This window comes from Canis lupus, chromosome 6, assembly GCF_048164855.1.
Source record: "Canis lupus baileyi chromosome 6, mCanLup2.hap1, whole genome shotgun sequence".
Classification (NCBI taxonomy): domain Eukaryota; kingdom Metazoa; phylum Chordata; class Mammalia; order Carnivora; family Canidae; genus Canis; species Canis lupus.
Genome location: NC_132843.1, coordinates 26,268,572 through 26,283,041, shown reverse-complemented (window position 1 = coordinate 26,283,041; position 14,470 = coordinate 26,268,572). Strand labels below are relative to the sequence as shown.

General features: G+C 38.2%; 1 protein-coding gene across 41 annotated transcripts in view; it reads right to left on the bottom strand.

Moving 5' to 3' along the window:
• DTNA (dystrobrevin alpha) overlaps nucleotides 1-14,470 on the bottom strand; it is a 365,257-nt gene that overhangs the window by 121,827 nt on the left and 228,960 nt on the right. For all 41 annotated transcript variants that reach the window (XM_072829245.1, XM_072829243.1, XM_072829207.1 and 38 more), the window contains one exon: nucleotides 5,521-5,601. In XM_072829245.1, the coding sequence (XP_072685346.1) occupies nucleotides 5,521-5,601 (81 nt within the window). The remainder of the gene's footprint in view (nucleotides 1-5,520; nucleotides 5,602-14,470) is intronic.

Genomic DNA, 14,470 nt, shown 5'->3' with positions numbered 1-14,470 from the left:
CAGTCAGTTGAGTGTCTGCCTTCGACTCAGGTCATGATCTTAGGGTCCTGGGATCTAACACCGTTTGGGTCTCCCTTGCTCAGCGGGGAGGCTGCTTCTCTCTGTCCCTTGCTGCTTTCCTCTGCTCGCACTCATTTTCTCTCTCTCAACATAAATAAATAAAATCTTAAAAGAAAAAAATCTAAAGGCCACTCCCAAAGCCAAGACTAATTGCTTGGCTGGTGAAAAATGAATCTAGTGGAGCCTATTCATTCACTCATAAAAGATTATTCATTCTGGACTCACTACATATCTAGCACTCACATGGGTTAATTTCACAGTGACAGAGAAGCCATTAGGTAAAAAGGTGTCTGGATTTTATTTTGGTTGTAGAAACCCTGAAAGAAGTTTAGAGCTATTAAAGGCAAAAGTATGTGTTCTAGCTTTAAATTACAACAGGATGAGGAATAGTTACATTTCTTTTATTAGAGGGGTATTTGAGAAACTCTGAGAGCTCAGATACAAATATATACCTTTCCTCCTCCTTTCTTTTTAAGCCAAATTTTAACTAAATTTTAGTTGATGTGAGTGACAGAAAAAAAAAAATTCAGGCTGTGACCAGAAGAGCAAAAGGAAGGTGCCTCCTTACTTTCATTCCCTTTATTAAACAGGAGAGATTTGGGATTTCTGATTTATTTCTCTTGCTCCCTTTTATTGTTCATGAACTTAAGGCTGCATTCCATTGACTCCAAAGTAATTTCTGAAAAAAAGATCTGCTGACATTACAGGGTATCTGGATTATTAACCATGTCAGTATGGACCGAGGAAATACTGTTCTGGCAGAAAATAGTTATTTATTTAAAACAAAGGGTGAGATATTTCCATTCACTTATAGATGGCATATAGGGTATTTATTTTTTGGGACATTCTCAGGAAACCTAGAAGCTAAAGAGAACACTGTTGATTAGAAAGCACACAGTGTTTGGAATATGTCCTCCTAGAAAATAAAATTGCCAACTTTGTGTCCCCTAATTTTTAAGGGCATCCATTCTTTTGTTCCATTAGGAATGTGCTCATGGCATGGTGGATGCTGGTGGGCAGGGTATGACAGGGTACAAAAATGAATGGTAAGGGCGGAAGACGTTGACTTGAAAAATAGATCCCATGGAGAAAAATCAAAGGAATAAAGACTTTTTTGCTTGAAAAAAAGAAAAGATGGTTTCTCACAATTTTTCTTTTGTAACAGAAGTTGGTAAATGTCTTTTTTGTGTGTGGACCGTGGGGCACTACCAGATTATGTAGTAATATTATGTAGATATGTTGGCATATATATAATAAGAGAGAAAATGGGGCAGCCCGGGTGGCTCAGCGGTTTAGCGCCTGCCTTAGGCCCAGGGCATGATCCTGGAGACCCGGGATCAAGTCCTACAATGGGCTCCCTGCATGGAGCCTGCTTCTCTCTCTGCCCGTGTCTCTGCCTCTCTCTCTCTCTCTTTCTGTGTCTCTCATGAATAAATAAATAAAACCTTTAAAAAAATATATATATAGAGAAAACAAACTTACAAAACATTTTTACTGATGAAATTAAAAATATAACAATGGAGGGAATTTTTTTTTTCGATGCTTGTCTACCAATGAAAAGACTAGAACTTTTTTGGGGGAAGGATAACATTTTGCTTAACTTGGATTATAAGTATTGTTTCCTATTTTAAAATCATTACAAATACTCATCTATAAAAGCTCTCATTTCACAGTCTATACAAAAGTAGGTCCTGGGCTGTATTTTGTGCACAGGCCACAGTTTTCTAGCCTCTTCTATGTAGTCTTTTTAGACCCTGGGAATACATTCTCAGTATCCATCAGAAATTGCATTGGAGGGAATGAACATGAGTGTTGGTGATAGGAATCAGTTCTCTATATGGAAAACTAAGGAGACTAGGCAAGAGCTGTGGGGACAGAAATACAGGGAATTAAATAACACTCATGATGTCTGAATTCAGATAAAAACCTAATCTTTTAAAAGTCTATATACTCCATGCTATATCTAGATAACAAAGGTGATGACTTTACAAGTGTCAGTTTTTATGCCCCACTCCACCCCCCACTCTGTAGTTTTTAAGCTTAGTTTTGTTAATACACAAAATCAGTTTTACCTGTAAATAAGATCTGGACCTAAAAATAACCTGTTCTCCATTAAGGCCCATCGATTTCTATAAAGTAAACGTTCTATAAGAATTTCCAATAAAGCAATGTGCTTGCAAATACACTATGTGGATTTTTTTTCTTTTTTCTTTATTGTGGAGTAAAACTCCATTATAAGGTACCACAATTTATGGTGGATTAGGTTGTATTGCAGACAAAAATGTCCTTCCTCGAATATAGGGGTATACATTCAATGTTGACTAATATTATGTCACATAAACACAAGTGTCCTGGTTATCTTAAAAGAAAAAAAAAAAAAAAAAGAAGGCTCTAACTTTTAAGATAGAATAGATTCAGCTGTGTTAGCATTTTGCAAGCTCCTTAACATCACCACTGTTATATTTGTTGTCAGGAAGGAACACTCAGCAAACACATAACCATACTTGGATTTAACGCTTCTGCTCAAGGTAGAAACAATTTTAAAAAGCAACTTAATTTTAGCAGAGCATTCAAATCTTGCTCACTTCTCTTCCTTAAGGCTTACTTTCACATAGTTTGTAGAGAATGTCATATTTTCCTCATCTTCCACATGAACTTAGCCAAAAAGGCTGAGAAGCGATTTTCCTCATCCTAAAATAGATGAAGTTTGTAGGGCATTCTTCTGGTGTTATGTCCCCTAATTCTCTAAGAATCAGGCTAGATGTCTTCCTCTCTAGGAAACTCCTCTTACTGGCCCTCACGCCCAGGTAGGGGACTGACTCCTTATGCTCCCAAAACACTATGCAGATATTCCTACCATTACTCTTCCACACTGTGTTATGAGTCTGTTTAAAATTCTATCTAGTCTAAGCTAAGACTTTGGGCAACTTTAAGGCAGAAATCTTATCTTATTCACATTGCTCTATCCCAGGCACTTAAACACAGTGCCAAACACACAGTAGGAGCTCATTATAAGCTTTCTAAATTAAAAGGTGAGTGAATGGATGCACTGAGGCCAATTAGACAAGTATGAAAGTTCTATTTTCTACAAGGGATGGACTAGCACTGTTTTCCCCACTGCTTTCCAAGGAGGTCAGTGTGACTACAACATGATTCTGGATGTAAGATAAGGATGAGGAGCAGAAAAGAACAGGAAGAGAAAAGGAGATGCCCAAGAATGAGAAAGGGCCATTACTGTGAGTAGGAGAATGCCCTGTGGCCCTAGGGTTGCTGGATCTAGCTAGTTAGGGCCTTTGTAATGTTGGCTGCAGGGGTGGTTGCCAAATCATTCACTCTTCTTTTCTTCCCTCTCTCCCTCCTTCCCATCTTTCCTTTTCTTTATTGTTTGTTTGCTCTTTAGTTCAACCCTATCAGTTTGTAACTTTTTTTTTTTTTTTTTTTTTTGCAATTCCCTATCTCAGCTGGAAGGACCCGAGGAAGCTCTGCTTGGCTAAGCTCTATGGGGTCAGAGCTCACATCTGTGCTCCTTCTCCCCTCCCTTCCATTCCAAGGCCCATTGAGTGGTGATGAGGAAAGAAAGTAGGAGGATCCTATCACTTTTTCATTGTTGGAAACAAGGAGATTTTTTTCTTTTGTTTAAATACAGGTAGTTGGAATTGAGGGGCATGGTGGGGGAAAGCCTTCCTTCGTTGGGAGCCTCTTCCTTGTCCTTTAACCACAGCCCTCCAAAGACCTTTTATAGATGCCTCAATGCCCAGGGCTGTAAGTACATCCACAAATTTCTTCCCATGTCTTTAGTGCTCTTTGCATTACCTCCCCATCTTTTTTTTTTTTTTTTTTTTTTTTTTGATGGGTTTAGTGTCCCATAAGGAGTCTTTGATACCTGGTGAAACTTTTTATTCCCTTCTCAACCTGCCCCAAACTTGAGCCTCATTTCTAGCCACCAAAGCTGAGGCATAAGCTGTAGATGAGCAACTTGACGACTAGATACACACAGCCTGCCCATCCCCATAGTCATGATTTGGGGAGTCTGGGGCTGGCCTGCCCAGCACCCTAAGAAACATTTGCTGGAGATTCCAGGAGGGTAGAGGTGTGGAAATGGCTGGTTTCTACATTCACCATGTCTAAGCCCTATGCCACTTATTCAAAAACTATGTGTATGTACTCAGGAGAACATTATGGTTTTCATTTTTTCTAATCCATCCAATACTAATTAGAAAATGAGAACAGTTATTAATTTTTATAGGAATCAGTGCTCAAAAAGAAAAGAGTAATAAGTTCATATACATGAACTATGAGGCAATTTCTCCAGAAAATGGATGTGGAGATATGAAGGGAGAAGCAATTCACCAGACGATGCAAACGGCTCGCTGTGATTAGTGATCTAGTAGCTGCTAACATTCTAAAATTTGGGAAAAAGTTGAAACAAGTCCCTTTGTTTCTTCAAGTATTATTGTTTCTTTTCTTGCTGTGGTCTGATATAGGCAAATGTAGTTAATACTCTGATACAAAGGGCTAATTTTATAGCTTCAGAAAGAAACTTCTGTGCTTTCCTGGAGCTTGTTAACATTTTCCTATACTTGTAAAGGAATCACAATTATAAAGAGGACTTAATATTTAATGTTTTTATAAAATTCATGGAAACCATTTTTTTTCCTTAAGTAAAAAACAAGCTTTATTTATTTACAAAAAAAAGAAAAGGAAAGGAAAAAGAAAGAAAGAAAGAAGAAAGAAAGAAAAGAAAAGAAAGAAAGAAAGAAAGAACGAACGAAAGAAAGAAAATGAAAAAGAAAAAAAGTTGGGGCAAGGGGGAAGACAAGTTTTACATAAAAGTACTACAATGGTAACTCCTTTTGGTAAAAGGTGTAATAAATGTCCTGTACATCTGTTCATAGGTACTAAATCTGAAGCCACATAGAACTATAGACAAGAAGCTAGAGCAGTTATGCTAGCACATCAAAGCATATTTATTTTAATAAAAAATCGATAGTATGTACATTATTTACAAAGAAAAAAGAAAAACCAAGTTAAAATTGTGTGTGTGTGTGTGTGTGTGTGTGTGTCTCAGAGAGTAAAGCTGGTGGATGGCACTAGGGTAGACTAGTAAAGAAGTAGGTACAAAACAGTTCCACAGGAGCTAAAGAGGGCGACTACATGGACAATACCAAAGCTAGAGAATAGAAGAAAAATATCCATCCAGATTTAAACCATCCCAAGGACAGGACTTCATACACAGCCAGAAGCTCATCCATTTCAATACTTCAGCAGCTAAGAGCAATGAAACCTTCTGAATTACTTACGAACAGTCTCTCTACCATTTGTGCATCACCATACTCTTTTTATTGTTGTGTAAACATAGTTTTATCAACACTTACAAGAACACCAGTTTTAATAAACAAAGTTACAAACGTAACTATAGGATTCATGAGGGTAATTAGTCCAAACAACTGGCATACTTACAGTTGCATTTCTTCTGAACAAACCTAAGCTTGCATGCTGTTCTGTAGGTGGAGAGTCGGATACGATCCAGATCTTGAGCCCCTGTGGGGGGAGAAACGTACACATATGGTATGCCATGTGTTTGGAAAGGGATTTATAATATTTATAAAGAAAACAACTATAGATATTATAACCCATTCACTTAATTCGATTTTTATTTTTATTAGAATACAAATAGAACTTGAAGACTTGAAAAAAAAAAAAAAAAGAACTTGAAGACTTGAAAAAGTCTGCCTTGTATCCCTCAGGATCTAGGGGAAGAGAGCACACATATCCAACACGTTGTTTGTCGACCATGTTCGTGGGCCGAGGAACGTGACCTCAGCCCTGTGGTGTCTGCCACTTCTGAGAACAATCTGCTCAAGCTGTGACTTTAAACAGTAAGATGATAACAGTATTATCAGAACCATTTTAAATACACTGTGACTGGTCATCAGAATATGGCTGTGAGGTGAGCACTTGCTGAATGTGGGGCATCTTTTCTGTGTGACTTTAGGTCGACTACTTTTATTATTTTTTTTAATTTATAAGATTATTAATTTGAGAGAGAGAGAGATGGAGTGCAAACAGGAGCGGGGGGAGGGGCAGAGGGAGAAGAAGAAGCAGGCTCCCCACTGGGCACAGTGTGGAGGGTGGTCTGGGGATGTGGGGGTGGAGGGAGTAGATGTAAGACCCCAAGATCATGACTTGAGCCAAAGGCAGACAGTTAACGGACTGAGCCACCCAGGTGCCCAGGTCAACTGCATTTAGAAACCTCAGTTTCTCATTTGGAAGTTGGGGATGATTAACCTACTACTACTACTTATTTCACAGAATTATAAGGCAAATGTATGACTACACTTAAGCACAGAGAACCCTGCCTGGCACATAGTTCGTGCTGTGTATTCTTTAGTATTGCTAGTGTCCACCCTGCAAACCTTCCTGTCAACCTCAGAGGAGACTCCTTTCTAAAAACAACCACTACTCTTTCTTATACTGTGGCTTCCAGTTCCTCTCTACATAGAGGAACATGTTCCCCATATTCTCGAACTATTTTCCTCATTCTACACTTATCCTCAGGAATCCAGCATGGTTTCTGCTGCTCACCAAGTCTAAATGTTCTGCTCCCAATCCAAGCCCCTCTGTGTGTTCTTTCCATGCTACCTACCCAGTAATACTTCCTATTACTCTCTATCCAGAACCTCTGCTGGGCTCAGGCTGGTCTCACAATGCCCTGCAGATGGGCTTCTTAGTACATCCACACCAGAGTACCTCCTACTCTTTTCTGAATGAGCTGATCTCTAGACTGTGTCTTTCAGCAAATGTCTGTCCTTCTCTGCTTCTAAATATTTGGCTCTCTTTAAGTCCATGTTTATGGTTCATAACAGATATAAAGGCACAGAGCTATATTTTGAGATATATTGAACTTTACCAGTAAGAATGCTACATAAATGCCTCGAAATAGAATTGTTAGGGTAGCAAGTAAATGAACTGGCCTAGAAATAATTATATCAGGAGGCCAATTAAGTGCTTTCCTAATGAAACTCGGGATGAATTAGCAAGTGTCCTGCACTGAGAGCATTTAGCATTCCCTCGATTCAAACTGATCTCTTTAGATTCATTTAAAAAGGATATCAATATTCCTGTTACTTTATAGTTTTATGAGGCAGATCATTAAACATTCATTCTTATGAGTTTATTACTTGACAAACAGGCTCAGTTTGCTGAGTGCTTTATGCTGAGTGCTTGAGGGAACAAGGAGATAGGTAGGACTTACCCTCACCCCACACAGGAAATCTCTTAAACATGCTCTTGAGAGATGGACATGCAGACAATGGCCATATAAGATCATTTCCAATGACAGGAATATATAACTTAGTGAAAATAAATGAGATTTAAGGTCAGTAAGCCTTAATCTTTCATTTCCTAGTTGTGTGAACTTTGACAAGTTTGTACTTGGTATCTGATTTCTTCGTGTGGATGGGAATAACAATACCAGCTTTACCAGCTGGTTACCTCTGAAGCTGTACATAATGAGCACTTGATAGCAGGTGGGACTCCTTACAAGGTTTCTTATAACATTTCTGAGCAACAATAAGTGATAGAAACTTCCTTTTTTATATTTGAGCTTTAATTTGAGTCCCAATAAGTTCAATCCATTTGATCTAATTTCCTTTCTGGAGACACATAATCTTTTCTCCTTGCCACTTGATAATTTATTTTTCACACGTTGGTAAGCAGCTATCATGATTATGATTAGGATCTTCATTACCATCTGAAAATTATGTACAAAAGCCCCTGTCATCATGGAGTTTAAAGTTTAGCTGGGATCATAACTTTTTGACCTTTTAGTTTGGAGAGGTTCAATTTTGCAGCCATTTTTTTTTTTTTTGCAGCCATTTCAAGTACAATGTCTACCACAGAGTGAAGCACACAATAGGGCTTCAGTACATGCATATTGCTATTATTTTTCTCATTATGACAGACATGTCTTTGAGACCTTCATCCATTCTAGTCCTCTTGTTCTATGGCTGGCTCATATCTCCTTGAAATGAGATATATAAAATTAACCCAAGTGCCACAGCTATTGCCTCACCTGTACAGAATATATGGAAAGCAATTATTACCAACTTTGATAAGGACACTTACTAATGCAACTTAAAAAAAATAAATGGCTAATTTGTCTGACCTTTTTCATTAACAAGCGAGTTTTATAAAAGCATATGTACCAAATCTGATCACATCTTTCCTGGTCTGATGCTTATCTGGAGGCTAAAGGTAGGACTTCATATTTATCTGGTTAGTTTCTTTTAATTTTTAGCTCATGCTTGTAACCATTCTAAAAGTTTTGATTTTGCCACTAGCATTTCAAAGGGACTTCCCAGTTTTGTGTCCTCTGTAGATCCAAGAAGCTCATGTGAAAATGAACTCTCTAGGGTGTTCAATAACCAGAGACAGAGAGTGAGTCAGAAATGCCTAAATGCTAAATCTGCCTTTTCCCCTGGATGAGGATGTACTCTTATTGATGCTGAGCTTGGCTCAACAATCAAGAGTCCCAATATCTGTAAATAACCCTTTAAAAGAAGAGATTAGGGACATAGAGTATTTGTTTAGATTCCTGAAGAATAATGATAAGCCCCAGGTATAAAAGGGCTTTGATGCTGCACATAATTCAATGTCTTAGTTCCAGCAAGGCTGTATTTTGTGAGGACAGAAACCTTAACTCCTCCACACTTCCTTCTCATAGAGGTCCTAGGAGCAATCTGGCAAAGTTGCATCTCCCCCTGCATAGTCAAGAGGGTGTACAGAGATGAAGCTTAGGGACAGGAGTGCAATGACCAATTTCCCTGCTCTATCACCATACAGATCTAACTGATCTGTTTTGTTCAAGAGTCAGGAAGGGGTCAGAGGGTCTCTTATGTTTCCTATTTGTATAAGTTCTTCCTGGCTGAGGATGTAAGCCCTGAATATCAAATGGGGTGTGGTGAGCAATGAAACTTAGCTTTGTTGGTATTTTGCTGAAATTAAGGTTCATTCTTATGCTATAGTATTTTCCTGAGCTAGGGGTCTAGTAGGCTTATTAAAAAGGGAAATGAGCAGACTAATTCCTTCATAAAAAAGATAGAATTTGAATACAGGAATAAAGAAGTTAATAGAGCAATCCTAGTTCTTATCATGTTGAAATATCTAGGATTAGCACTATATTCATTCCATGATATTAAAAAAAATAATCCATCTTATCATAAAACCTACAAGTTCATACACTAGACTCTCAAGAACCTATATTCTTCCTTTTTTTTTTAAAGATTTTATTTATTTATTCATGAGAGAGAGAGAGAGAGAGAGAGAGAGAGAGAGGCAGAGACACAGGCAGAGGGAGAAGCAGGCTCCATGCAGGGAGCCCAATGTGGGACTTGATCCTGAGTCTCCAGGATCACACCCTGGGCCGAAGGTGGCGCCAAACCACTGAGCCACCAAGGGATCCCCCATTCTTCCTTTTTAATAAAAAAAGGGTATAGCAGAAAAAGTGAGAATAGCATTTCCCTATTTTTGTCTTTTTTTTGTATTGTCCTCTTCATTATTTCTGAAAAAAAATGGATGGTATTTTTTTCCTTTAGTATTAGATCACTGGGATATAACTCTTTAAAACATGTAGATTCAACTCATTTAAATAGTATATTAGATTTCCTTCATAAAAATACAGAGGGGGCTGGGGGTAAATAATTAAGGGTAGAGATGAATATTATTTTCTATACATCTATATATATTTGAAACTTTTCATAATAAAAATTTAAAGCTAATTCACTTAAGGCAACTTGATGCTCTTGTACCACCTCCTCAAGTCTCTCATACCCATATCATGCTTGGAAGAAAGTGACAAAGACAAAAGCAAAGATGCAGTTAAGAAATTCTGAATGATTACAGGAGCACCTGGGTGGCTCAGTCAGTTAAGCATCCCACTCTTGATTTTGGCTCAGGTCATGACCTCAGAGTTGTAAGATGGAGCCCTGTGTCTGGCTCCATGCTGGGCATGGAGCCTGCTTAAGGTTTTCTCTCTCCCTTTCCCTCTGCCCCTACCCCCTCTCCTCCTCTCTCTCAGGAAAGAAAGAAAAAAAAGAAAGAAAGAAAGAAAGAAAGAAAGAAATTCTGACCGATCACACCATTATATTTTATAAATATATTTAATATATTTAATATATTTAAATATATCTTTCTTTCTTTCTTTCCCTCCATTCATTCATCTATTTATCCAACCAACCAATCTTATCTAATTTTTAGCTTTTGTTTTATTACGTTCTGAATAGTTTCACACAATTCATGTATATTTTGCCTTTCATGTTTTGATAGCTTATTATAAAGCCTTTGATATAGTCATTTGGGTAATTAAATGTCTCATTTATTTTTCAAATGTACCAACACATATTTACAGAATAAAGATAAAGCCTACAGACTTTGTGTCTGAACTCTTCCATGCTTGCTGATTTCCTGGATCTGTGTGTGTGAAAGAGAGAGAGAGAGAGAGAGAGAGAGAGAGAGAGAGAGGTAAAGGAGCTTGGGGGTCAAGGATAATGCTCAAATTTCTGCCTAGGACACTGAGTGAGAATGGGGAGGCCTCACTGGGCTAAGGTACAAATAGGGAGGAACGGGTTTATAGGTGGGTGAATGAAGAGTTCAGTTTTGGGCTTACAGAGATTGGGGTGCTTGTAGGATGTCCAAATGGAGATATCAGTTGCAGTCGGATGATGTTGATGTTGGATATACCAGATATAGAACTCCTGACTATGGAATACATTCCCAGGATTATTCACAAACATATAAAATGCAGCAATTTGTCTTCACTGAGCCAAAACTGGGAATATCTTTCCAAGAGGAGACTGTGCATATACTCAGGGGCACTTAGTGGAATTAATGGTGAGCCCACCTCAAGCCGCTTCATTAGTAGAAACCTTGACAGTGAGGAGCCAAGGCTAGAAGGGACACTGAGTTTATATACTGATTTTTCTGGATAAGCTGGTTTATGAGAATATGGGATGTGGTTTTGAAGGAGTCCTTGAAACTTGTGAGCCATAACAATAGTGGCGAAGCCTTGAGAGAAAGTAAAGTTATAAGTGGAAAGAATTGATCAGAAACAAAACTTTGGTAAAATCTGGCTTCAGGGTGTCTGGAAGGTGTGAAGAGACAGAAAAAAGAGAAGTAGAGTGGTCAAAAAAAGCAAAGACCAGACAAGAGTGGCGACATTGGAGAGTATTTCCAGGATGGTGACCTATGGTATTAACATCTTAAAGAGGCTGAGGAGCAAGAGAAAGGAAGTAGCAAGTGAAAAATAATCACTGTATCCACCATGGACTATAGTGTGTGGTGGGCTCATGGTAGCAGGCTTATTCATGGCATTTTTCTGAATTTTTGTAATCGATTTTCCTAAAAGCCACAGCTTGCATTGCAAAATCATGCTCTAGGTTTCATTCGGACTATCCATGTGCGGACTGTAGTTAACTTTCTAAAGAACTATCTGCCCTTGAGCAATTCACGTGTTTGTTGAGTATGTATGTTTGCCTCTCTTTGATTTTCTGCCCCTTCTCTGCTTAGAGGCCAGGGGTATCACTGATTTCCCTTCAGGCCCTTCTTTATCTCAGCAGATATTCCATATTCTTAAAGAACGCTTTCCAATCACTCTCCTCTGATTAAAACCTACTTCTCGTGTACACTGCAGACTTTTAAACCAACATTTATTCAGCACCTAAGGTGAATGGATTTGAATGTAAAGGTCTATGGTTTGTCCCTAGGAGATGTTCAGGACAGTGAGTGACACGTTCATAAGTAAGTGTTATATAAGGCAGAGTGATGTCCTCTCAGAGTAGAAAAACAGAGGTGATTTGATTCCAAGAACAAACAATTTATTCTGCTAAAAGACAATCTGATAAATTTATCTAAGCTGATAAACTTATTTGATGGCTGAAAAGCCAAGATGAGGATGACATCTACATTTAACTAGTCTTTCAGTTTTAATCTAAGGTACTAAATAAAGGGATAATTAAGGCATTATCCTGAAGGGAATTTTTTTGGTTAAGGGCAACTTGTCTAGAATTCCTTTTTTTTTTTTTTTTAAATTTTTTTTTATTTATTTATGATAGTCACAGAGAGAGAGAGAGAGGCAGAGACACAGGCAGAGGGAGAAGCAGGCTCCATGCACCGGGAGCCCGACGTGGGATTCGATCCCGGGTCTCCAGGATCGCGCCCTGGGCCAAAGGCAGGCGCCAAACCGCTGCGCCACCCAGGGATCCCTTGTCTAGAATTTCTTTAATCAAAGTTGGTGGCCACAGAGTTAGTGATTTATTTTGTTTTAACATAAGGCTAGTCTTTTTTTTTTTTTCTTTTCTTATTTGTGAGTCCTTGCTACCCTTAATTCCATTTCTTTACCATTTCTTTTTGCTTCTGCTGCTTGTGGTTATGAGCTCAGAGCAGACATTTAATGCAGATGAATGCTGTAATCACCTGAATTTGCCTAAATTTCTTATCAATTATTATTCTCTGTTCTTTGTGTCCTATATTCTTTAGCCTTTGTAAGGCCAAGATGCCTTAACATTCCCCTCAGCCTGACCAAATTTCAGATGGGTTTCTTCCTGACCCTAGGCTTCCAACCTCCTTTCCTTGGAGCTTTTACTTCAGAAAACTTTTCATTGTAAATTCTTTGTCTGCCTCGTTGAGAAGTAATCTCCCAGCCTCTTGCCAGTTTTACAGCCCAGGAATATCTTTCTTTATTTTTATTTATTTATTTATTTATTTATTTATTTTTATTTTTATTTTTTTTCAGGAATATCTTTCTTAAGGACATGGGAGCCAAACCATTGAAGCGCAATCATTGAAGGAGATCTCCAATTCTCTGTTGAAGGGTAGAAGCCTAACTTTCTAAAGGGGACAATTAGCAGGATTTTTGCAGTAGCTCACCTCAGTACTTAAAAACCCTCCTGCCTTCCACAGGAGCTGAGTCCAATCTCTCTTTTCTCTTGCACTAGGTCTTGACTGCAATTCAATAATCTTGAATAAAGTCTTCCCTGCCTTAACCCCTTCACAGGCAATTTTTCTTTGACATTTGTAATTGCCAAAACAAAGGATCTCTTTGGCTCTTTCATTTGCTGTTTAAAAAAAAATTGTTTCTAGAAAATACTTAGCTGACCAGGTTTTTAATTTCCTCCTCCTAAAAAAAAAAAAAATAATAATAATAATTTCCTCCTCCTTTTTTTTTTTTTTTTTTTTTTTTTAAGCTCCCTCACAGAATCCTGGGGGAACTTATTTCCAAGGCCTGATGTCAATCTTCCTTTATAGTTTCCTTGGGTTTTTTGTTTGTTTGTTTGTTTTTTTGTTTTTTGTTTTTGGTGTCCTGCTGATAGAGCTGCTGAGGTAACCTCTATGTTTTTCAACTACTTAACACATTCTCAATGAGATCACTTCTCTTTTTTGTATGACAGTCTACCTAACAATATCAATTCTTCCTTTTGCAATCAGCCAGTTGTCTTATCTGGCAGAATTCCACTTACTGTGGACATGCCCTCCCTAGTGTCAATCTAGAGATGATGTTCACTAGAGCATTGTTAAGGTCAGACGTGCTTTCCTCTTTGGGGCCAACATCTGAGTCTATTATTTAGCACGCCCAAGGAAGAAAGACACACGTTTGTGTGGCTTGCTTGACTATTCTGATCACACTAATCAGAAGAACTCATGAAATGATTCAATAAATGCATGACATCCCGGAGAAGTTTCTATGAAGATAAAGTTACAAAGTGGGAAACAAATGCACAATTTTCCTATGTCTCTTTCCCTTGAAAAACGTGGAGGTTTTCTGTTTCTGTGTCTATAAAACTTACGTCAATCATCCTTTGATTTGGACAACTCTAACTCGGAAGACATTTGCAACTTATATATTTGTCTGTGCCAAGGATCACAGCAGGTGCAGAAGAACTGGGACAGTGTACTTACATTTGGACAAATATTTACAAAATCATTAACAAAGCACACTTTTGTAATTCGTGCAGTGCATTGGCTGATATATCTTTAATGTAACAATGATAAATTCAAATTCCCCCAAGACTTTAGTGCTTTGTTATGTTAAATAGCAATATATTTTTCTTTTCCTGACAAAACACTGGCCCATGATGTATGGGTCTCCTGACTTTTAGTCTAAGAATCTGTGGTCTTGCATTTTGTTGAGATGGGCAGAGGTAACTAGGTTCCTTCCTCTGATAGATATGTATCAACAAAGGTCACAATTCCAGGTGGCTGGCCATGCCACAAGTGAAGATATAGGGCCAAACACGGCCTAGGAAATTGGAAGGTCATGGTTGCAACTCTCTGAGGCACTTTAGACATGTCTCTGAGAGTGGAAAAAGCAAGAAGCATGATTGAGATTCCTCACGTCAATTTTAATTTTCTTTCC